The sequence below is a fragment of the Ambystoma mexicanum genome, chromosome 1q, assembly GCF_040938575.1.
Source record: "Ambystoma mexicanum isolate Mex_15411 chromosome 1q, UKY_AmexF1_1, whole genome shotgun sequence".
Lineage (NCBI taxonomy): Eukaryota > Metazoa > Chordata > Amphibia > Caudata > Ambystomatidae > Ambystoma > Ambystoma mexicanum.
Window position 1 is genome coordinate 1,215,767,571 of NC_090922.1, and position 24,727 is coordinate 1,215,792,297.

Sequence of the window (24,727 nt, forward strand, 5' to 3'; positions counted from 1 at the left end):
ATGCAAGAGAATGCATGGAAATCAGGAAATTTGCCGATATATCTTGGTTCTATTGATCTTATGTCAGCATTTGATCTTCTTGATAGAACTATTTTGTGGTCCAAGTTATACCAGTTTGGGATGCCCTCCCCTCTATTCTCTATACTCTATTATCTTCATGAAGGCACTAGAATAAAAATTTGTTTAAACTCTGCTGGTGTATTATCTAAAGACATCATAGTCTGTAATGGACTCAGACAGGGGTGCATTTTTGCACCAACTGTCTTTAATCTTTACATCTCAGATGTGGGCATCTCTCTGGAAACCACGGCTTTTGCTCCACCCAAAGTTGAAGGAAAGAGTGTGTGCTGGACTGCTTATGCTGATGATGTCACTTTGTATGATCACATGCCTCTTGGACTTCAACGACTTCTTAGTGTATTTAAGCAACTGTGTTTAATTCATTGTTAATCAATAATAAAAAACAAAACTGTAATTGTATGTCTATCTTACAGGAAAAGCCCTATTAAGTTCACTTGGTTTTTGAATCATGAATGGTTACTTGTGAGACCAGTAATAAGGTACTTGGGATACCCTGTTTTTGGTAAGAACAAAAAATAAAATGTTCATGAATATCTTGAAAAGAAGGTTTCTCCTCTTGTATCTCAGCTGAGAAAAAATGACTTTAAATATGGTAAATACTCAATTCTCCCTTGTCTGCGACTTTATATAAGCAAGACTATTGCTCAGCTTTGTTATGGACTCGAGTTTGCGCCGCTATGGTGCAGAAATGAACTTGCAAAATATGAATCCAGAATCTTAAAAGTTATTTTTAAATGTTTGCCAACATGTGTTCCCCTTCCAGCTCTCCGCTATGAGCTTGGGCTCATGTCTATTAGAGGTGTTGTAGAATGGGGAAGATTTTCTCTTTATAGAAAGTTGATTACTTGCAAAAATTCCACCTTACATTCAATTATGGGCCAGGGCCTCCAGAATGGTTCTGCTGTTTCACTGCATGTGCATGATATGGAGGCGGACATGCATGAAGTTCTGTATAGATTGGGTACTCTTTACGAGCTCCTTATATCTAATCCTTTGAAAGTTAAGAACCTGTTACAACATTTTGATTGGAATCAGACTGTGGAAGACGTATCCAAATATAAATTGTAAAAACATCTTGTGTTGCCCTACAGTAAAAAAATTGGAACTACTGAACCATATCTTTTTAAATTTCCGGGTAGGATTTGGAGCCAGGATTTCATGCGCTTCCGCTTGAATGTTTTAGTTTAGTTTAGTTTAGTTTATTTATTTATAATGCGCACCAGACCAAGGGGCTTCAGGGTGCAGAATATAAGGATATGTTCAGCTTAGTTGCAGGGTACATGTGTACATGAAATGCAGGAAGAAATATACAATAGAACATCAGTATATACAGTGTAAATTGCATGATCAAGTAGCATAGATTTAAAGTGAGCGCAATACATCAGGAAAGGAGTCAAGTGGACTATCACATAGTAAGCGAATCAGTAAGCAGAAGGGTAGACATCAAGACGGTGTTAGTCAAAGTGATGATTTATCATTTTCTTTTAGCCCATTGGTCAGATTCTGTCTGAATTTAGAGAAGGGCTGGGGTTCTCTAATACAAGGGGGTAGGGAGTTCCACAATTGCGCAGCCTTAACTGGGAAACTGTGTCCTCCGATAGTAGAGAGTCTGAATCGTGGTACTGGAGGCAGTTAGATTTGGCTGTTCTAGTCGGTATGGACAAGGTTTTTTTACAGATTCTGTCCGTAAGGTATGGCGGTGCATTATTATTAAGGCACTTGTGGGTCAGGGAGGCAATCTTAAATTGGATTTTATCAAAAATGGATAGCCATTTGTGCTCTCTTCTAGTAGAGGAAATATGCTAATTTCTATTGATCTTAAGTGCTGCTCTCAGGGCATTGTTCTGGAGAACCTGTATTTCATGGATAGTCTGTTTATTTTCTCCAATGTAGAGGGCGTTACAGTAATCCAATGTGGAAAGTATGAAGGCTCTGGTGAGCGTAAGGCAGCTGTCAGTGGAGAGGAATTGTTTACTGGCTCTGATAAGTTTGCATGTGTATGCAGTAGCAGAGGCTAAGGAGTTGACTAGTTTAGAGAAGTTCAGGGTGGCGTCTAGGTAAAAGCCTAGGGTCTTCACTTCCTTTGCTACTTTTATGTTGTTGCCATCAATAGTGAAGTTGGCATAATCTGGGCTCAGTTTGGATATGTAGGTCAGGTGCCTAAGATAATCAGCTCAGTTTTGTCGTCGTTCAGGCATAGTCCATGGGTTGCCATCCATGCCTGAACGATGCTGTAAATTCTATTCACCAAAGCCAAATCCACAGCGTAATCTCCTGAAAGTGGAAGGAGGATTTGGGTATTGTCTGCATAGTTCGTGTAGGCGATACCCAAATGGTCCATTTCGTCGAAGAGGGGCTTAGTGAATACATTGTAGAGTGGTGGTGACACACAGGATCCCTGTGGTACACCGCAGGTTATAGGGATCGGGTCTGCTGAGGCCGATGGAGAGAAGACTCTCATGGTCCGGTAGCTCAGAAAAGACTCAATCCAGGTTATAGCCTCCATAGAGAAGTGAGCTGCGGAGTCTAGGTGGCTGCATAAGACTTTGTGGTCAACCAAGTCGAATGCAGCCAAGTGGTCTAGAAGGAGGAGTAAGGCTGCTTTGCCTTTGTCTCTAAACTCATCTATTTGGGCCTTAAGATCAATTAAGGCCGCCTCAGTGCCATGTTGTGGGCAGAATCCGGATTGACGAGATCCTAGTAGGAAGTTACATTCCAGGAAGTTCTGTATTTGAATATAGGCCACTTTATCTAAAATTCTTAGAAGAAATGGAACAGTTGTGATGGGCCTGAAGAATGGCAGGGTCAAGGGTTTGCTTCTTCATTAATAGCAATAGCCAAGATTCTTTCAGGTTGTTCGGTACAGTACTGGTAGCGAATGAGGAGTTGATACGTTTAGTTATGAAGGGCGAGAGTTCTCTCGCAGCATCCTTAATAAATTGTGCCGGGCATTGGTCACCTTTGCAATTGGACGGTTTAAGTCCCAGTATGACCTTCTCCGCCTCAATGTTCGATACTTTAGAGAAGCTAAAGCGTGTTTCTTGTTTATAATGTGGTGGGGGAGCTGTGCTCTTAGGAGTTTGAGGTGCTAGAGAGGTTTTCTTGTGGGCAATTTTGGTTTGTAAATTCGCGACTTTGTTAGTTAAGGCATGTTGGATGCTGGAGCACTACTTTTTGTCTTTGATGTAGTTTTCTTGTGGTACAATGGGTGTTTCCAGCTCTTTCAGAATACTGAACAATTCTTTGACAATAGATTTAGATTGAGATATTCTGTTATTATAAGTCTCCTGTTTGGCTAAGAGGATGTCTTTCTTATATTGGGTTGAGACCTTAGTAAAGTTTAGTTTGTTTTCTGCTGATGGGGAGAGTCTCCAAGCAGTTTCAAGCTTTCTTTTAAGTAGTCTTAGATTTTTGTGAGGGGTGAACCAAGTGTTAACAGGTTTGCTATTCCTTAATTTGAGCAGTGCGATATTGTCAAGGGCTGAGTTCATGGCTTTGTTGTACTGTTTGACTGGAGAGTTTGGGTCCATATTGTCCGGTACAGAATTAAGTTTAGGTATTATGTGGGGAAGCCGTTTTTCAACTTTCATGAGTTTTTTGTTCCTCATAAGTGAAGGTGGGGCAAGCGAGGACTGGGCCGTGGCTAAGTTAGTTGCCAATGTGTATACTAGGAGATGATGGTCTGTCCAAATCTGAGGAGTAATAGACATGATGTTTACCTCGCAGTTATATTCTGCTATCCAGTCGAGGATTTGACCTTTGTTATGCGTGGGTGAGTTAACTTTCTGGGAGAAGCCAAGCTCTTTCAGCGTCATAGCAATGGCAGTGGAGTGGGTATCCTTAGTATCGTTGTAACCTAGATTAAGGTCACCTAACACTAATGTTTGGGAGGTGCTTTTTAGATTATTGGACACGGCTGTCGAAATATCTTCAGAGAAGTTTCTGATGGGACCTGGTGGTCTATAGATAAGAAAGATATTTAGTGTTTGTGATTTGGCAGTGGCGATTTTGACCATGAGGCATTCACAAGATTTCATAGTGGGTGTTGTAACAATTCTCAGGTCTAAGTTGGCCTTGGCTATAATTGCTATTCCTCCACCTCGAGAGATATGTCTATCTGCTTGCAGGATAGTATAGTTATCGGGGACTGCCAGCGATAGGGCAGGGCCTGCTGCATCATGTAACCAAGATTCTGATATGGCTAAGAAGTCCAGGTTGTCTGTTAGTATAATATCTGATATTTCGGTTGCATGGGCAACTATAGACCTAGCATTTATGAGAGCTCCTTTAAGGTTATGTCGGTGGCTTTCTGATGTGGGGGTGGTGCTAGGACTATCTTTGGTTGTCCGTTTAGTATGGTTCAGTGTAGGTCTTTTGTGATTGGTGAGACTAGTATTGGGCTCTGCAGTTACTTTCTGGAGTAGGCACTTTTTTAGGTGGTTTAATTGTTCCATTTTTTTGGCTGGTAACTCATACAGTTTGGATAGGCGAGCGCGCAATCTTACATTTGTGTCAGTAGTACTACAAGGCATCTGTACGGTCGAGTATTCTTGATACTGGCTCGTTTTTTGTGCAGTTTTATGCTTTTGAGTGTCTAGCATTGTAGGGCAGAAGAGAGTGTTGGGAGGGGTCGTAGTACAGGAGAGCATCATGGTGCTAGTTTTAGTGAGCAGGCTGTTAGTTTGTAATGCTAGTATGAGGGAAGAGACGATGTGAAGCGTTAATCTTAGAAAGGGTACCTGTTGGGAATTTGCCTGGACCGTGAATGTACATCCTGGTAAAGGGTAGTAGGCAGTCCTAGGTGAGCCAGATGGGCTGCTAGTCGGCTGATTCCAAGACATGTTGCAATGCGGTGCGGAATAGGTAGACTAGAATAGGTATATTCAAGTTAACTACCTGTTGTAATCACTATGGTACACAGTTAGGGTGGTTACTTTGGCCTGTACTAGGAAAATAAGGTGCATCGACTAACTAATATATCTGAGGGGGCAAGCTAATGCTGGTGCAAAAACATACCCAAGGCAAGGCACTAGCAGGCACTAACAGTAATGCGGCACAGTGATTGGTGGGCTATAACATACCTATGTCTATCATGGCGCATTGATTAGGATAAGCGAACTAATGTAGAATCAATAGAATGAATAGCAAATCAAGGCAACACACTAACAATAGTACGGCACAGAGACTAGCATACCTGAGTCTAACAGAAATGATGTGGCGAAGTGACTGGGATAAGGCGACTAGTACAAGTACAATGTCAAATCAAAGGCAAGGCACTGACAGTAATGCGGCGCAGCAGCTAACATGAAGCAAAGGTTGGAGCAATGATAACATCAGTCATATGGCAAGGCTGATTTCAGTGCAAGTAAGCTAAATACAGTACAGCTAAATGCGACAATCAAATAGTGGGCAGTAGGCAATAGGCAGTTACAGAGGAGGGACATCGGCGTAGGCAGTTAGAAAAAGGATGCAGGGTGTATCAATAAAGGCATGTCAGTACAGTCTGGTTGAGGCGTTTAGTTTGAGACAATGAGCAGTTAATATTGAGTTACCTGAGCAGTGGAACATCAGGCACAGGCAGAGAGCATGGCCAAAAGCGCTGTTTAGGAGGAATAGAATGAGGCTGACTGCAATATTATGAATAAAATAGTAGGTTATGTTACATAGTTATTGAAGTACTTACATCAGGTAGGTACCTGTTAAAGACGCATGTCCATAGAGTCAGGTTGGAGTTAAAGAAACACCTTGCACCACTCAGCGGTGAACAGGGGCAAACAGGGCCTTTGTGTGGCCTTCGTGGAGGCTTGCGGTGGGAGATTTTCAAAAAATAATGCCGGGAACGAGCTTCAGCCTCGTAATGGTGCCGCAATGCGCCCGACATGCGGGGGTCAGGCACAGCATCATGGCAGGGTCAGGCAGGCCGCTGGGAGCTTCACAGCACCATGCACCTTGTGTGCTTGGTGGGCCTTCTGGGTTGGGGAGGGCTCCTGCCCTCTTCCCTCTGCGTCGATGACTGGATGTGATGAATACTGGTGAAATCATTGATGTTAGAGAGGGCAATAGTCACCATTCCTTCGTATGCAGATACTGTAAGGAAGCAGAAGTTCCAGAAACATTGAAGCATATCGTAACTGAATGTGATGGTTTAAGAATTGAACGTATAAATAGTTTTAGCCAATTTGTCCCCAATACAGCAAATGTGGATCTTGAAATCTTGTGGCTAGAGATGCTTCATGGCAAGAGACTGACATTGCAGTTGGCAGTGGTATGTTTTCTAAGGGATACCTGCAAATTGCAAGTGCAGGCTGAGTTAACATGACTTCAAAGTATGGACATTTTTGTATTTCTAGCTTTATTTAGTGTTAACACGTGCCTTGAGGTTAGTGATACAGGAATATTTAAAAGTAAGATTGGATTAATCTCTATCATCTCAAAGAAAGTGCCTTTGGGATCTGGGCACACGATTACTGCGATGAAAGAGTGGTCAATCTAACTCTATTATGAAACTGTTTCAGTATGTTCGTAGTGGTTATTGTGTAGGATTGTAAATATTTAACCTAATTTTCTTATGTGGTATTAATATGATGAAATGATTTGCTATGTAAACATTTTAAGGAACATTTTGTAAAATACTGTAAAATACTGATATAAGAATATGTAAAGTTTTGATGACTTATTAACATTACATTTTGTAAAGGTTACTGTGTAACCATAAACAAATACCAAAAAAAAGGAGTGCTCACACCATGGCAGATGTTCATCCTTTCCCATGAGATTATGACCTGGTAGATCACTTAGAGTCATCTCAGCACCAAAATACCTTTAACTCGACCTCAGTTTACATGGCAATTACCATAACAAAATATTATAAGGAGAAGACAACATATGTCACCCCAGAGAGCGTGTAGCAGTCGATCGAAAGTCATCACCTAAAGAATCAAAGAATGCCCCTGCTGGATTCCAGAAGTTGGGGCACCATGTACTTGTTGGTTTGAAAGACGTTTGTTTATCGTACTTAGATGCCATAGCGATCTTCAGTCCCAGCTTAAAGGAAAATCTCACAACGCCAAGGAATGTTTCACAGTATCTCCAAAGGTCCAGACTTACCATCAATGCATGTGACTGTCAGGTAGGAAAATATACAGTAGTGCACCATGCTCACAAGCTGGTTGGCAGGATGCCCAAGCCCAGATAACACAATATGCAGGCAATCATTGTCTGAGAGCCTACCAAAATTCAAACATGATTAAGGGCATTCTTTGGTCTCAGAAGTATTTTGTTTAGCTTTGTGCCACCACTGCAACAGCATAGTGGTTAATATTCCATAGCGGTTAAGTGGCCAAGTCCCTGATTCAAATGAGGTTGTATTGAGTGAAGAATAACAGCAGGATTTTGAGCAGTTGCAAGTTGTTGTCTGCAACATATCCATGCTCTAAACAGGAGATACTCCATAGAAGCTCATTGTGAAGACCAAAACATCTGATAAGGGATGGGTGCCATCGTGCCATCTTACCTCAAATGAAAGAAAAGAGAAAAGGAGACCCAGTAGTGTGAAAGTCAGTTGCTAGCTGCAGCCCAGAGAGCTGAACAGTGCTACAAGAGAGCAAAGCATAGATGCAATGGTTGGGTTTTAGGGAGAATTAGACTGTATCTCTTTCGGTCGGCCTTCAATCTCTAAATGAGCCATAATCCTTAAACAAGGCCAATGGACATAAATGGAAAAACACATTCACTGTTCCACTGGTCAATATCTTTTTAAGTACTTGCCTTCACCACATAACATACGGTCATAGCAATTCCAAAGGCTTAATCAGAATTCAATTGATTAGCAAATGAAGCCATATTTGATGAACAGCACGTGCAGTGCAATTCAAATATGTGAAGGGCATTGCGTAACGGAAAATTAAACTGCAACCCAAGTTTTCAATTCATCCTTACTGTTCACCACTTTTTGCCAGGGGAAGCTGTTAGTGCTGGTGTTTCACAAGAGCACAAACATAGATGTCCTTCCTCAATGGCTTTCAGGGTAGGTGTCACACCATATACCCTTAAATTTGCGATGTGTGTCCCCATGCTTTATTGACTGTGGGTAACTCCCTCTTAAATAAAAACAGTTTGATCCATGTTTAGGATCCCAACATGCTGCCTTCAACCAAAGTGACTACAGTCACCTGCATTGTTTTAAATTATGACTAAGAACCAGGGGAACTGGAATGACCGGATTAAATCCCCATCCAAAAATGATCTAATGAAGAAGTCTGTGAAGGTTCAATCTGGAGACCACAAGTAATTGGGTAACAGACAATGGTTTAAATGGATGCATCTGACCTGATTTTATGCATTTTGACTTGTATGATATTGCATTTGTACTTTTATGAGCTTCATCACCAAAATAAAGTACTATTGATTTATTGGTAAATGGATGCTGTCATGACCACTGTGAGGGGCCACAAGGGCCTTAAAACCACTGCAAAAGGGTTCCTGGAGCCAGTCCTGGTGCCATTGGCACCAGAATCATATGTAGGAAGGAAGCACTGTTCAAACTAGGTCCCATTTATATACATGGGCCTTTAAATTCAACATGGAAGCACCCACACAGTCTACTTTTAAGAACCAAGCCATGCAGTCTAGTGTTTTGGGTGTGGCAGGCCTGGAACTACTTTCCCTGGTACTACTTTACCTGGGCAATATAAAGCACACCCTGACTGCAGAACACACTTCAAGTTATTCTGCAACCTGCAGCGTGACGCTCACCGTGTCCAGCTCCTGGTCTTCAGCATCTTCCTGTAATCCTGCAAGAACAAGAACACGATTATTCTGTCTTACCTGAGAAAACACCATACAGCACTAAGCCTCTCAACTGTGCTGCAATCTGTGGAAACCGAGAGAAGAAGGAACATCACTCACCTGTGAGTATTAGCTTAAGGACTTCTGGCGAACCGCTACCACAGCTGCTGTTCGAACATTGCGACCTGCAATAACGAGAAAGCGAAAAACAATATTAGAATGCGCGCTTCCAAAACATCGAATTCCACAGGCTTACCTGAATTCCATCGCGCTATGCCACGCTTCCATCAAGAGCACCACAGCAACATCTGCAAAGGAAAAGAGACCTATTCAGGTTCGCTTTCAATATTAAACAACCGCACATCACTGTACTTATCTAAACGGATTCCGTGGGCCTGTTTTTTCATCACGCTCTCATCAACTCGCAGCACCACAGCGGCCTGTGAGGAGAAGAAAAAGAAAACACAGGTTAGCTTTAAAAGACAATAAAGGCGCTGCGCTTCACGCTTTCTGTTACCTAGAAAATGTGACTCTCCATCCGGCACGCCATCATCAAGACCTTCACACCTGAAAAGAAGGAGTTAAAAAGACATTAACAAATTCCCACCATAAACAGAACAAAGACTTACAATTAACAAACCTACCTGCCTACCAGCAGATTTGGGGTCACAGCAGGCCTGGGCCCAAGGAAGGCGTACTGCACCAGTGAAGCAACTCGGGGAGCTCGCCAACAAACATCAAGTGCCCATGCACAAGAAACGCAGGACGGATAGCTCACCCTACAAATAACTAATATTCATAATTCAGCACTGGGCAACTACGCATCCAGGCTTCCAGTTCTCAGAGCCTTCCGGATGCCACCGGGGATATCAGGTGACCTTAACAGCATCCCAGTGATTGGTTCTCTGTCCCCAAAGCTCTTGATATACCCCCCATAAATATGAAATATATAGGGACAAAAATGTCTCAGCGGCTTTTTAGAGTCGAAGTTTGTTTGATAGATTTGACCGCATTATGAATAATGAAATCCGATTTTTTAAATCCCATTTGGGGGGAAGCTTTAAGTGTGACTACAAATACTGTGAGGCTGGTATGTGGTTACCAGTGAGGAGCTACTGTTATCAATCAGGAGCTATTGCTGTTTTGGATTAGAATGTAGCAATCACCAAATCTGTAAGGAGTCTTTAGGATATCCTGAGCCAATCCGGGGCATTAACCCATCAATGGACCATGAGGCTAGCATTCCTATCTAATACCATGGGTTTAATGAACCCCTGTAAACACCCCACATTTGCAAGGCTAGGTGAAAGAAGCTGAATAAAAGATGCTAGTAAACAGTGGTCCCTGAAACAAACACTAAAGCCTTCTAGATTGAGAGAGGGGTTGTTATTGCGGGATAATAACCTGCCACCAAGGTATGGCCCGAGCCAAAACCAACAGCCATAAATTGGAGAATGGACAGTATCCCAAGTGATAATGACCCCTCCTGAGGTCTGTAAGGCTGTTAGCAAATGATGTTAGTGCCATGGGATTACACCAGTTCTGCCTTGATGGGTAGAAGCAACGAGTGAGATACTATTACATGTCAGAATTTCCCTCATTAGCTAGACAAGGATTTGAGTAGAATGTAGTGCCTTGAAGCCAGCATTGTGAAATATACATAAAGGGCAGTCCATACTGCAAAATGAAAAAATTAGAATAGCAACCATAATACTTCAAACACCAGAAGTATACTCAAAGCACTTTATGTTCCTAAAGGCGTATACTAGCCTCGGATTGCAAAGTAGCCCCATAGTTAGAGATGTGTTTGTATGTAGTACCTTATAGTCAGTAATTCATGTAACCATATATAAAATAATAACAAAGTGCTTAACAATTTTAAACAGCTTGTTCATTCATACATGCATATACGTAGTTATAAGCAGGTCTATGCAAGACCTCATATGCTTAATCACTGCATTGGTAGGCCGTGAAATCAAATGCATTTTTATTCTCCATGTTGAGGGAGTAAAGAGCAGTCTGTCTCTGTACCAGTATAAAATCAAGCATGACGTAGAGTCCTTGGGCCTCATTCCGGGATTGGTGGTAGTCATGGAGCTATTTTCGCCATGACTGCCTCCAATAACGGGTCCGGCACCGGTGTTGTTTAATGGGGACTTACCGGTGCAGTCCGACCCTGGCGGGACCGGTAAGTCCCCATTGAACAAACCATTCCCCATTCCCATTTGAGCCCCCATAGGGCTCAATGGGAGGGCACTAATAACGGGCTCGCAACTTGCAAGTCTGTTATTAGCACCCTGGTCCCTTAGCAGGGACCCATAAGGGACGTGTGGTCAGACCACACGTTCCTTACGGTCCCCGCCAAGGGACCTTGGAATAGGGGAGAAAGGGATTACCAGCACCGGTCTCCTTACCGGTGCCTGGTATCCCATACCGCCCAGGTCGTAATGACCCCCCCTCGACTTGAGAGATGCTACATTGATACAACAGAAAGATGCTGCAGAGCGACTTGCGAAGAACTGGAAAAATTGCAAAATGCTGCAGAGTGACTTGCAGGGGATGATATTTTAGCAAGCTGCTAAAAGGGGAAGTACTTCTCAAATGATTTACCTACATCACACATATGGTGGAAGGAACTACCTTCCATGTCATACATGTTAGCATTAGAAGCTGTGGTTCGGCCCACAGAAGGACAGCAATTTTGATGCTAAGGGACTTTCCAACATATACCCTATAAATATGTGATGACAGCCCCCGTATACCGAGCTGGCTGACTTGCTGTGACAGTGTTATTCTGAGATCCTGTCAGACGATGCAGGGGGTGAAGTTCTAAGCTGCACCTTAGATTCTTTTTTGATGGGTTCTGCTTGCTTGAATAATGTGCTCTAATTTTGGTCTTTTCTGTTATAATTGATGCAGTGAATATCTGTTTCACATTGTATAGGAAGAAGATATATATTGACTCACACTGGTTGTTTATTGATCTAAGCTTTTGGGTTCGTTTGGAAACAGTAGAGTAGGTTTTGAATGTTTTCTATAGTATTGCTCTTGAATTGAGACTTGATTTGAGCAGTGTATTTTAAGGTTGGACAGGGCTTTTGTGTCAGTGTTAATAGGAATATGGTTTAAGCCTATATCGGGTTTCACTGGGCTTTCTGTGTTGTAAAGGCCCCATGCTTGGGGCATTTATATAGATTGATGAATAGATCAAACAAATTTGGCTGAATACTATGCGATTGTAGTAAGAAAACCTGAGGGTTTAAAGATGAAATGTTGTTTCGATCTAGAGAGACTATATTAACTATTTATTGTAAACAATGCGGTCATACTTGACTCTGAGACACGTCGGTATAGTGATATGCTAGTAATGAACAACACTGTGTATTCTGATGCATTATTACTCTCTCCCTGAAGTCTTTCTGTCTCTCCATCCCTCTCTATTTTGTTCATTAGGTGTAACGTTGTGGACGGGCTGCAGAGCTTGTGATCTTTTGAGTAAATCACCAGCTATGTAGGTTAACAGAACTTTGACAAATGAGGTGGGAAAGGGATACATTTCTAAACCCATGTAAATAATTCTACTTGTAGCTAGAGCAAATTTGCCACTGCGCAAAGAACAGAGGAGACATCCTCAGGGCTCCAAATCAGCCCCTGATTGCTTCACTGTCACACAGCACCATGCTAGACCCTACTCTCAGCTAGGATGGTAGCTGGGGGGAAGCCCCCCTCTTAAGGACAGAGCTCTGGCCGGTCGCGGTTATCCTAAAGAGACATGCAACAGTAGTAGCAATACAGAATTTTGAGTTTTCACAGTGAATCAAAAAATGGTGCATTAAGAATTAGCAAAGTAAACAAACTGAGTTAGTAAATTAAATGTGGTCATATGTTGTAGCATTTAAATAACATGGTTGTCATAATTCATCTTTTATTACACACTTAACACCAGTCTCTAAGTACGTGCCGGGATTTAAACCTGTGCTGTTTTGCGATGTCTTGCTTCCAAGACAAACCTATCCTCTCCTCTTCATAGGTTAACCATTTTAACTGCAACTTGGTCCAAGTTTAACATGATCATGGATTAGGTGTTGTGTAAAAGTAAATGGTTTCTCCATAAGAAAAAGACAGCATCTTCCAATGTTTTCTCTTTCGTGTGTTAAATAGCATGTTGCAGCAAAAGAAAAGGTCCAGTCGGAGAGGAAGTGTCTTGTTGAAACAAAATCTTGACTAGAGATTGCATTGTTGTTTCCCTGTATGCTTCCGAAGACAGAATGTTCACAATGCAGTCAATACCAGTATGTATTGACTGCACTCTCAACACTGTAATTGACCGAGAGGAGGTCATATACGATTTCCTTGTGCTAATACACAATAGTGCCCAGTGTAGCCTATTTATTCAGTACTTCAATACTTAATGTTGAAAGATCATCCACATTTTGTGGCATTTGTTGACTTTATCGATTCACTGCAGATGAGATCTATGTACGTCAAATTAAGACTGGACAATCTTCCAATAGCTGCCTTTCGGGTCCATTGGAGGGCTAGTGTATCTTACATCTGTCCTGGCTGTGCAGCTAATATGAAGGATTCGGTTCTTTCATTTTCGTCGCCTCCACTTACAAGTGACTCAGGAGGCACTGGTTGAACCCGATTATTAGACAGTCAGGGATCTTGACAACTTTGGATGCATTGAGCGAGTGCCCATCTATGAATGACACCTATATCATATACTGTGAGGCACACTTCCTTGCATGCAATGCAATTTGAGAAGCAGAAAGCAGCCCTTGAGGCATCTAGCACAACAAATATTTTAACACAAAATAATCATATATGCACATTGTTTTAATTAGTCTTGTTTTGTTGCAATCTATGCCCTGTGATAGACTAAGCTGGTCTGGGGGGGGGGGGAATAGAGGGGAAGGCTCACACACCAATGCTTTGACGTTTTGCTATTAATTCACATTATCAGGTGCTTTGTGTGAAGTATGTGCCTAATGTTGATGATTGAGTTTATGAGAATCATCTTATTTGATGTGTTTTACTATATTTGTGTATATGATATATTATGTACTTTTGTTGTTGATTCTTATGCAGGTCAATATTTTCCCCAAATGAAGCATAAAGAACGAAAACGAACAAATGAAAAATATGGAGGGCTTGCTCCTTTATTTTGTTGAGGTATGCAATATTGTACCTACCTAAAGACAAAATCATAACACGCTCTGCTACAGAAGCTGCAAGCTTGACCTATTTCTTCTGAAGGCAAAGATTTACTAGTCCCATGGGAACAGGTACTTCCTGCATTTCACGTCAAGACCAGGACCAGAGATAAACTCCCGGATCTCAATAGAACCTGCAGAATGTAACCATAATGGGATAGAGGACCTCTGTGAAACGCGATGCAGAAGAGATGACAGGTAAAGCTTGCCCAGGTTCCAAATCCTTGTGGGTCCCTTCTTCTAGAATACATCCTTGTTATATTCCTCATGATTGGCTGGGGGTCAGTACCAAACCTAAATTACTTGGGCTCCCATCCATGGGTTTCTTCCAATTCAGATGATTGCTAGGGTTCCTGCCTTCATCATGCTTATATGGTTTCCAAAGAACGCCTGGAGCACTCAAGTTCAACACCACTATATCCTGGCACAAGTATCCCATAAATGAGACAGTCCAAAGTATTGGAAGCAGAAAGGTTGCCAGCTCAAGGCTGACACTATGCAAAACCACAGGGTCACACGTTTCTTACTCGACTACTTGTCAGCGGGGAACTGACAAAAGCTGAAGGGGTCTGGCTATTCAGGTCTGAACTAGAATGTTCTTACCCTTTTCCCACCTACAGCAATCTGAACCCCAAAAGAGGGCATGCAAGTGAGACACACACAAACCAAAAGGTATGTGGTAGTAACAGAGTTATAAATACTTATTAGAAGAACAATGAGCACCCAGACCAACTCTCATTGCACCAATAGGCCATCACCTGGCTACAGGCCTAGTCACGTTTGTGCCTCGTTGTGGGGCTCAGAATTCTGTATTTAGTGTGATATGATATGATATGATAGGTTTATGGTTACGTTTATTTGTTTATAATACACTGGAGCCCACAGGCATCAGGGTGCAACGTATATAACAGTCAGGGTTACAGTCAGGGTTTCAACTCACAATTTAAACAAACAGCAGCGTCTTAAGGCGTTTTCTAAAGGTGGTGCTGTTTTCTTCCATGGGCATTTCGGCGGGAAGCTTATTCCAGATCAGCCCTGCCTGAACCATGAAAGAGCATCCATTGCCTCTGACTCGTCTAGGTTGGTTCAGATGCATCAAATCCTTAGACCAAGTAACTCTAACATGTTTCTCCAGGATCAGACAATCTTTCAGGTATTCTGGTGCATTTCCATATAGGTATCTATGCACAATACTGCTCATCTTAAAACATATTCTGGCACAATAGTGCTCATCTTAAAACAAATTCTGGCCTCCACTGGCAACCTATGAACGGATACCGGATCCCCTCTTACTGTGCCTTTAATAAATCGGACTGTATCATTTAGAAGTGCCTGAAGCTTTTTGATGCAGCCCTTGCCTGCTCCAGCCAGAAGTGCACTACAGTAGTCGAGCCTAGGCGTTATAACGACTCGGACCAGTGTAGTACAATTGAACAAGGAGACATAAGGGTGTGAATGTGGTCTTTGATGGTTTTGGAAGAACAGGGAAGAACCTGTTTTGATGATACTTTCATAGATTGGACTTGTCTAGAAACCTCATCAGGGGTGAACAGAGGAAAGAAAGAGGGAGGAGAGGTGACCATAGGAGGACAGAGTTAGACGAGAGAGTAGAGGGAGGAGAGAGGCTGGACATGATGTCCTGGGTTTTAGAGATGAAATTAGAAGTCAGGGCCATGTAGAGGGCCTGGGAGGGGACAGGATAAGTGGAGACTGCAGCAGGATTGGCAAAATCCTTACAGATTTTAAAGAGTTTGTCTGAGTTGTTAGATGCCGCATAGACACGGGCTTGGATGTAGGCTCTCTTACTGTGGACAGAGAGCCGGTATTGCCTTTGGAGTAGGCAGCAGGCCAGTTTGTCAGAGGATGCATAAGATGCTAGCCATTTCCTCTCAGCCACCCTGCACTTGCGTTTAAGAGTGATGAGGTCAGAGTCATACTAGGAGTTGCACAAGGCTTTGGGCTTCAAGTGGATCCTCATGACAGGGGCAAGACCATCAAGAGTATCAGAGATAAAAGAGTGGAGCATGAAAGGGGCTGTGTCAGGATGTGAGTCAGCCAGAGCTGGATGAGCGGGAGAGAAGGTGGTGCTAAAAGCCTCAACTGACACACACTTCATGGGTCGGATGACCGAGAAGGTAGGTAGCAGTGCTGGAGTTGGGAGGAAAGGAGAGAAAGTGATCACTCCTGGAGAGAGGAATGGTGAAAGGGATAGAGTGAGGGAGGTCTGAGGAGATAAGAACATCCAGAGTGTGCCCTGCAGAGTGAGCCAGGCTAGAGGGAATAATAGAAAGAGAGAGAGAGTTGCATAGGTCAATAGATAGTAGCCATGGTAGGAGAGTGGCCACGAGAGAGAGAAATCCTGCAGACAAGGTATTCAAAAGAAGAGTAAGCCTGCATAGGAATGACAGTGGCTGGATTCCACGCCGGGAAGATCAAGGCTACACCCTCCCTGGAACGGTTGGATCTGGGCGCAGAGAGAATCTTGTAGCCATCAAGCAGGAGACTGCCAAAGCTTGTGACAGAGCTGGCCATGAACCATGTCTCGGTGAGACCGAGGACATCAAGGTTGAGTTCTTCCAGGAGGCGGCAGATGTCAGAGGAGTGTTTGACGGCTGAGCGAGAGTTGAGAGTGGCAATATAAGGAGAAGCTTGCCAACCTTGAAAGACTTCCATGAAGGGGTTAAAATTGGAGGTACACCCTGCAGAGGTGTAGAAGGGGCCCAACGGAGGGCAGAAGAGGAAGCAGGAGAGGACAAGGTAGCCAAGGAGGAGGCAGAGGGGGTATGCAAGGAAGCCGGAGAAGGGCGAGAAGGGACAGCAGGCAAAGAAAGGAAATTGATGAGGTGCGGGAAGCATCTATCAAAGAGGAGAAGGTTGGCCAGAGAGGCTTGGAACAAGATGGGGCCATTCAGGTAAACATTGATGATGATCTTAGAGGAGTGGAAGTGGGTCAGGAGGGCCTCCCACCGGGTACCACCATTAATGGGAGACAACGAGAAAGGAGAGAGCACAGAGACCATATGAAGAGTCCATAGGTTTTGCGTGGGAACCACAAAGTCGATGTCACTGATGGTCTGTCTGGATGAAGCACTGGTATAGGTGTCAGCGATAGGGACGCCTGGGTTGGAGACCAGGGTATTCTTTTTGAACTTCTTCCTACCAGACTTAGTGAGGAGAGCAGGATAGAGAAGCAGTTGGATAAGATAGGAGGAACAGAGAGAGCACCATAGAGCAGGTGAGGGAAAGAGGAGAGAAGAAGAGGGGTGGAGGGGAAAGGTAAGGGGTACCACTAAGTGAGGACATAAGGAGGGGTGCAAGCAGACAGGATGGAAAGGGACAAGACAAATAGTGAATAATTTAAACTAAGTAGACAAGAGCTCAGATGGGAGAGCAAGGCAGAAAAGAAGGCATTCCGGTAAATAATAATCAGGTTATCAGGGCAACAAGATACAGAGCATTCACTAAAAAGAAAAGCTAGAAGAGGGTGGAGCATAGCAGAACACAGAACAATATACAAAGACCAGAGCAGTCGACAAATGAAAACCTAGAGGAAGGAAGAATACAGCAGAACACAGAGCAATACAATGCAAAAATAGGGCAGTAAATGTGGAAGAAAACATAGAAGAGGGAAAGAGCTCAGCATAAAACAGGCAATACAGTACAGGAAAGCATCTGGAATGAAGGATATGGTGGGGGAAGGTGAGGGTACGGACCCAGGGGGGAGGGGGCAAGGACCCTGGGGGGTGCGTGAGTGCAGGAGGCTGGAGAAGGGAGGGCGTGAGGCACACGCAATCGGAGTTGTTTGGGACCATGCGGTCAGAGACGTACAGCTGTGAGTGCGCCAAGGATGGAAGTGCGAGGAATACGTGATCAGCAGTTGTGAGGTACCGCACAGTCTGGGACGCGCAGCTGTGAGCAAAACCAAGGGTGGAAAGTGCGAGGAACCACGCAATAAGGGATTGCAAAGGGCCATGCGGGCTAAGGGCGTGCAGGCACGAGCATGGCCAAGGATGGGAAGGCGCTAAGAGGCACATGATTACGGAAATTCTGAGGAATGCGCAGACGTGAGCGTGGCCGAGGATGGAGAGGGGGCTAAAGCACATGCGAGACAGTGGGGGACAAAGAGGAAGGGTGAGAGGGGAGCTCAGGAGAGGTGGAAGGGAACAGCAAAGTAAGACTCACAGGGGAACGGGATTCACCAAGCAAGGGGCTGGGGGTGTGGGGTAGGTTGCAGTGGAGGTGAGGGACACAGTCAAAGAAGAGGCCCAGTGTGAAGGGCTAAGAAGCCCAGAGCATGCAAGCAAACTCCCCAACTTCTTACCTGGCGGCCGCAGACAGGAGGGTGAATCGTCTGCACCCACTGTCGTCACCTCAGACCCCTTTGTCGACAAACACCTGTGTCATTCAGTACCATGGCGTTGTCCTGTGAGGGCTTTGCCGCAGCTGGTCTCAACCTCGGATTTTATAGGCCAGTAGTGTGGACGTAACAAACATGTTAAATGTAACTCGGGCAGCGTCTGCAAACATGCATCGTTCAACATCACGAACTTGCCCTGAGAGGGCTTTGCCGCAGAGGGTCCGAACCACAGATTTTATAGGCTCAGTAGCGCGGATTTAACAAAGTGTCACATTTAAATCGGGCAGCACCTCCTGCGCTCCTGCTTCGTTCAACACTGCAGCCTTGTCCTGTGAGGGTTTTGCCGCAGAGGGTACAAACCTAGGATTTTATAGGCTCGGTAGTGCAGGCTTTCACTTTGTACCAGGGTACTAATAGCAATTTGTCTCATGTTGAGAAACAGCGTTGAAACCGTTCTCGTGGAAAAAAAAGCTAAAATAATGTCTGCCAGGGATTGAGGAGAAGGAACTACATGCAGCAATTAAAAAAATACACGTATTCCCTTCTCCCTTTCCATGGTGGCCTGCTGAAGAAAGGGACGGAACTCTGGAAGATGCAAAGCTCAGACCCACAGAAGGTGAGTCCTTGTCGGCCGGGTAGCAACCTGGCGAGGGGCAATCCGATCATTTGATACAAGCGGATTTTCCCTCGCTGGGTACTAATAGTGTATAACATATTACGTACAACTAGTTATGAAGATTGTGCACTTTCTCATAAACGTTTGGCTGTATGTACGTTAACCAGTGATATTACTACTGGAAAAATCATGGACATACACAAATATTGTCAGAATAAAATTTAACATTTTTCTTCGTGTCAATGTTTTTCTTTTGCAAATACTACTGTTCCACAGACACAACAGCATTTCTTCTAATGAAGTACATTAATGGATGTGGCCGAGGAGTAGGAGAATGGAAGGGATTTAACAAGGCACATCATAATTGCAAAGCACCAAGCAATTTAGCGAGGAAAAGAATGCCAAAACAGAATTACAATTTTGAAAGAAAACAATATTTACTGAAATGCACCTTTTGAATACTGGTTAAATAGTTAAGCGAATATATTTAACTTCCCACTATGCTCACCCTGTATATAGTATCTGTTGATGTTCGGCGGCGTGTGAATCCACTGTATTGTTTCTTCCTGACTGAGGTTTTCCCATTCAATAACATACGACGTGGGTTCCCCAGCACCAGGAACGATTGTCCAGAAAATGGCGGCACAAGTGTTGTTTATGAGATACACCCTCAGAGAATGCACAATGCTCACTAATAAAGAAACAAACGTAACAAAAAGCAATTCCAATTAGTTCATTTGGAGTACAGATTAGACATATAAAATGGGGGCTTGTGTAAACTAAAGAATTACACCATTGCCAATGAACTTCTTTTTTCAGAATATACTTTGTTTTATAAGAAACATTAATTCTCTTCTGTGACTCCAGTAGTCATGTTAATTGGAACATCAAATGAATTAAGGGTAGCCAGGTACCTACAGATAAATAGTAGGATCAGAGAGGCTATATGTATAGGCAACAGACAGCAGCTCATACCTGCAACAGGTTTTGTATGTCAGGGGAGGTTTTAGTGTCATTAAACAGGAACTCATATCTGAAGCTCAGAGTGGAATTTGAAGAATGCTGAAACACTGATGCAACCACCATTGTCCAGATCAACTCTGTAGGGTGAGGCTCTGCATCTCATTACAAGGGAAGCCTACCAGGTATCCAGGGGTGCTGCTAGGTCTGGCAAAGATCCGGGGCTACGCTGATGTCAGGACTGTCGGGCCTCAGGGCTAGCTCGCCTTCTGGTTGTAGCCCCTGAGCTTCTGTCCGGGGCTACAGCCAAAAGACCCGAGGCTATAGCCCGTTTTGCCCACCCACCCTTCCCCCATAGCAACGCCTCTGCAGAAATCTCTCTCTCTCTCTCTCTCTCTTGTAGCAGAGAGCATAACATCTGCAGGCTGGCTTCTTCCTTGGTACTCTTCTGAAGCACATTAGACCTGCTCTAGTCAAGAGGCTTGGCATAGCCGGTGAGAGGGGTCCTTCTTTATCTTGGCACTGAGCACTGAGCACGCTATCAGTGCTTCTCCCTCACTGGCTAAACCATCATGGGGCGTCTCAGCTCATAATTATGCTGCTGCTCTTCATCTTCAGAATGACTTAGCTGGCGGAAATTGAGTGTAGGGTGTTTTCATCAAGCAACATCTAGTTCAGGGGAATTTTCCACCCACCCAGAATGTGGCATGCACAACTGTTGTGTATTAAGAAAAGGTTTTTTTATGAACCTGGGACATGCCATTAGTGATTCCCTACAACCTCCCCCCCCTTGCAGGACATAAAAAATACGGCGGTACATAGAAGGTCGATTTATTGAAAATATATAAATAATCAAACCAATTTAAAATATAAGCAAATTACACATTTTAATCAATCTCAATAATGCGAATGGTTACTACAATGAAGAATGATCAATACACTGGAAACTTGAATTTTTAAAGCTGCATTTAGCTTGAATGTAGACTTTTTTTAAAGCACATACATGATCACCATAAGTACATTTGGTTTGCTATGAGCGCGCATATACCATGAGCGGGAAAGTGAATGTGTATTCAGGACAATTTTATAAAAAAAACAAATTAAATGATAATATCCCTGACAATCTCTCTATTTTTAATTTTTTGAAATTAAATACCTCCCTGTTACTCAATGGTCATTTCAGTATTTCAAACAGCACTTACGACAGCTCTATTTAGAGCAAGCTACTTGGTATTTCTCCATTTAAATCGCTTCCAAAAAGAAAAATGTATATCTTACCTGTTTGTTTGCTACGTTCCCTTCAATGGTGTGTCTATTGTATTACTGCGTATAACGATTCTATATGCAGCAGAAAGGGACCCTTCTTGCAAAGACAAGACCTTAGGGGCGCAGATTTTTAGCCTGGTCTTATTGTCTGATTAGGGGCCTAGAATTGTTCGCTGAAAAATAGTGTTAGTTCTACTGGCAACTGGGAACACCAAAGGGATGAGCTGGATGTGATTCCAGTAGTTAGAAGTAATTTTGAAGTGTGTTCATCAATGGAAATAGGATATGTGCATTGAGAGCCACAGGTGCCCTATTAGACGATCCTTTGATTCCCATTAGGCTCTATATTTCCCCCTCAGCAAGCAATTAGATGCCAACATTGCAAGATTGCCCATAATCATCTAACTTTCTTGTAAGTGCAATACCAAGGGCATTAGTGCTAATACTTAAGCTCTCCGGTCACAACAAGACCATCTAGTTTACAATACCACTTTACACTTTCTCATCAGGTTCTGGAATATCTCTATTAGGTAAGACTTACATCAAACTGCACCCCCACCATTTTGAAATACTCACTGAACGGCGCTTCTGGGGGACAGTTGCAATTCATCACAATGACCATATTATGCATAAGCACTGGGCACGGGCTATAGGGTGCCGCACACTACTGCTTCCAATGAGTTAGAGCAATAGCATGTGCTAATTGATCCACAACTGGTAACAGTGTGATATCAATATTATACTCACCCTATCCTAATTATACTATCAGCACCCCATGATAGATACTTTATCAAGGATTTAACCCATGTTGATACTTGTTCATTTGAGCATTTCTCTTCTATGCCCCTTCAATGGCCCATAATGGTATGTGAACTTTCCAGTTATTCATTTACTGCTCATTTTGCATTAATACCATTTTTTTTATTCATTGTTTGGCACCAATTATTTATTATTTCCACATACCACATTTCAATTTTGTTTTATCATTTAAAAAAAATATTTTCTTTTGCTTGACTATTATATGCCCATGCCAATATGTATGGTACATACAGCCTTGAAAACAACCTAGGGTTGAAGCACGTGTCGGCTGAACATAAGATTAAAAGCAATCAACAAAATTATGTATGGACTTTTGTTTGTACTTTTCAAGGATAATTCATAGCTAATATTATTTCAATACCATTGGACTATCTGGCTAAGTGTTAATTGCATCACACAAACTTCTAATTCTGTCGTTTCGGGTGCGTGAGGGTTTTACCACCTTGAGATGGCTACGCAGCCGGCCGAAACATAGAATCAAGGGCTTGAGCGCACTGACCTCACGGTTATACCCCCTTCTTCCTACTCCATCTTGAGAATAATACTATTTTGAATAGATATCAATCTGGCTTTCGTCTGGGTTATAGCACCGAATCTGCACTCCTGGATTTTAAATCTAATATGCTGAGAAGGATCAACGACAGACACACTATGCTGCTAATGGTGCTGGATCTGTCTGCTTCTTTTGATTTATTGGATCACTCTCTTCATCTCCAGAGACTTCAAGAAGTTGCTAATTTCCGCGATCAAGCGCTGACCTGGATGGAATCATTTTTGGGGAAAAAAAACATTACAGTCTGCAATTCTACTGCAGAATCTGCACCAGTCCCTCTGAACTATGGGGTACTGTGGGGGGGCTTGTTTATCACAAATCCTGTATAACATTGTTACGACCCCACTCTTCACACTGCTAGAAAATAATCAGATTTGCTTCTCTAACTACGCAGACGACACTCATCACCCTGACAGGAGATTATCTAGAAGATGTGAAAATTATAAATAAGATCTACAATCATGAATGGCTTGGCACTTAACCGCGATAAAAAAAGAGCTAATGATTATAGGTTCTAGCCATAGAATTAAAAATCTTAGCACGGACTATCTACAATTCCCAATTGGAGATTGCATAATCAAGACCAAAGACAAAATAAAGACTTTGAGGGTCACTTTTGATCAATCACTCGCCCAGGTAAGTAGTCTTGTATCCTCTTCAACCTACTTTATCAGACTACTGCGCCACATTCGCGCCTACCTTTCCCAAAAAAGTTGTGAAACAGTGGCAAGAGCCATTATTGGATCCAAGATTGACTATTGTGGAAGTCTCTTTGTAGGCATTGGGAGGAAAGAATTATCTAGACTACAAATGAAACAGAATAGTACAGTTATGGATATTCTGGGCCTCACGAAATTTGATCATGTGTATGATGCCAGGAGAATTATGCATTGTTGACCAATAGAAGCAAGATTTGAATTTCACCAATTTACAATCACTTTGAAATGCTTAGCTGGACAATTTCCTTTCTATGTGGCAGATAACTTGAAATAAAAGAGAGTAACCTGGAACTTGAGATCCAATGACCTCAAAGTATTGGAAGTACCAACTGCCAGTTTAGTCCCCGTCAATAGATGTGCCTATTGGGTCGCTGCACCAAAGAGTTGGAATGCTATGACTTTGGGTCTTAGAAGTTGTGAGTCACTTGAAACTTACAAAACAACTTAAAACTCACTTATGTGGCTAGGATGCCCGACCTCTAATTGATACCACAGGGCTGTTCTGCTCTTGTCTTGGTCATCTGGGGTTTGGGACTTTAGTCCTTGGAACCGGCATGCCTCTGGGCCCCCCTGGAGGCGCCAAAAATAAATGAATAAAAGTTTTAAAAAAGTAAAAGCTCACCTCTGCCTTGAACACTGTTTTAACCTCACTGGTGGAGGGCGCCAGAAAAGCAACTGTCTCAACATAGTTCCAATTAAATTCCTCTTAGGTGTTTGTTCCAAAGTGAATTTGAGAAGACGTGGAAGACCCTTTCCTGTAAAGCCTCCAGATGACTGGACTAAAGCTAGCTTGCATTAGGGGTCAGATCCCTGCTCTTGGAACCAACAAGCCTTGCCTTCTGATATCACACCCAAAGTGCTTTGAACTAAAGGAATTGGGGAGACCAGGAAGGACCGCTATAGGCAGAGAGAAACAAGATGGTGGAACCTTCCACTAACTGTACAGAGCTCCTACTAACAACACTAACCCAAACCTTTTCCTCGCTCAATAGAATTAAAGGTCTATAGATATGTAGCACCCTGGTGTGAGGCTATTCCTGTGTTAATAGGTGTGCTCCTTTGAATCCTGCTCCCAGGCCAGCTTCCGGTAAAGGAGATGGCTCCTGGGTAAGGAATTACTTTTCTTCACAAAGGTAACAAGAGAGGTAATCCCCAAATCTATGGTCCTGCTAGCAGTGGCAGACACAGTCTTGTCAGGGGAAAATACAAATAGTCCCTTCACAGCTGAGCTGGACTCATAGGGCTGACACAGGTGTAATATCAAAACTGCAGGGGCTGTAATAATTAGGAGTTACCATCCACCAAACCATAACTCAGGTATAGCTTATATTTAGAGTTTGCTCTGCCACAAAG

At 43.1% G+C, this 24,727-nt stretch overlaps 1 protein-coding gene across 1 annotated transcript in view; it reads right to left on the reverse strand.

Annotated features, from left to right (window-relative positions):
- The window catches only part of LEPR (leptin receptor), a 1,083,230-nt gene that overhangs the window by 122,745 nt on the left and 935,758 nt on the right, over positions 1-24,727 (reverse strand). Inside the window, exon 16 of the mRNA XM_069641975.1 lies at positions 19,566-19,748. Coding sequence (XP_069498076.1) covers positions 19,566-19,748 — 183 coding nt within the window. The remainder of the gene's footprint in view (positions 1-19,565; positions 19,749-24,727) is intronic.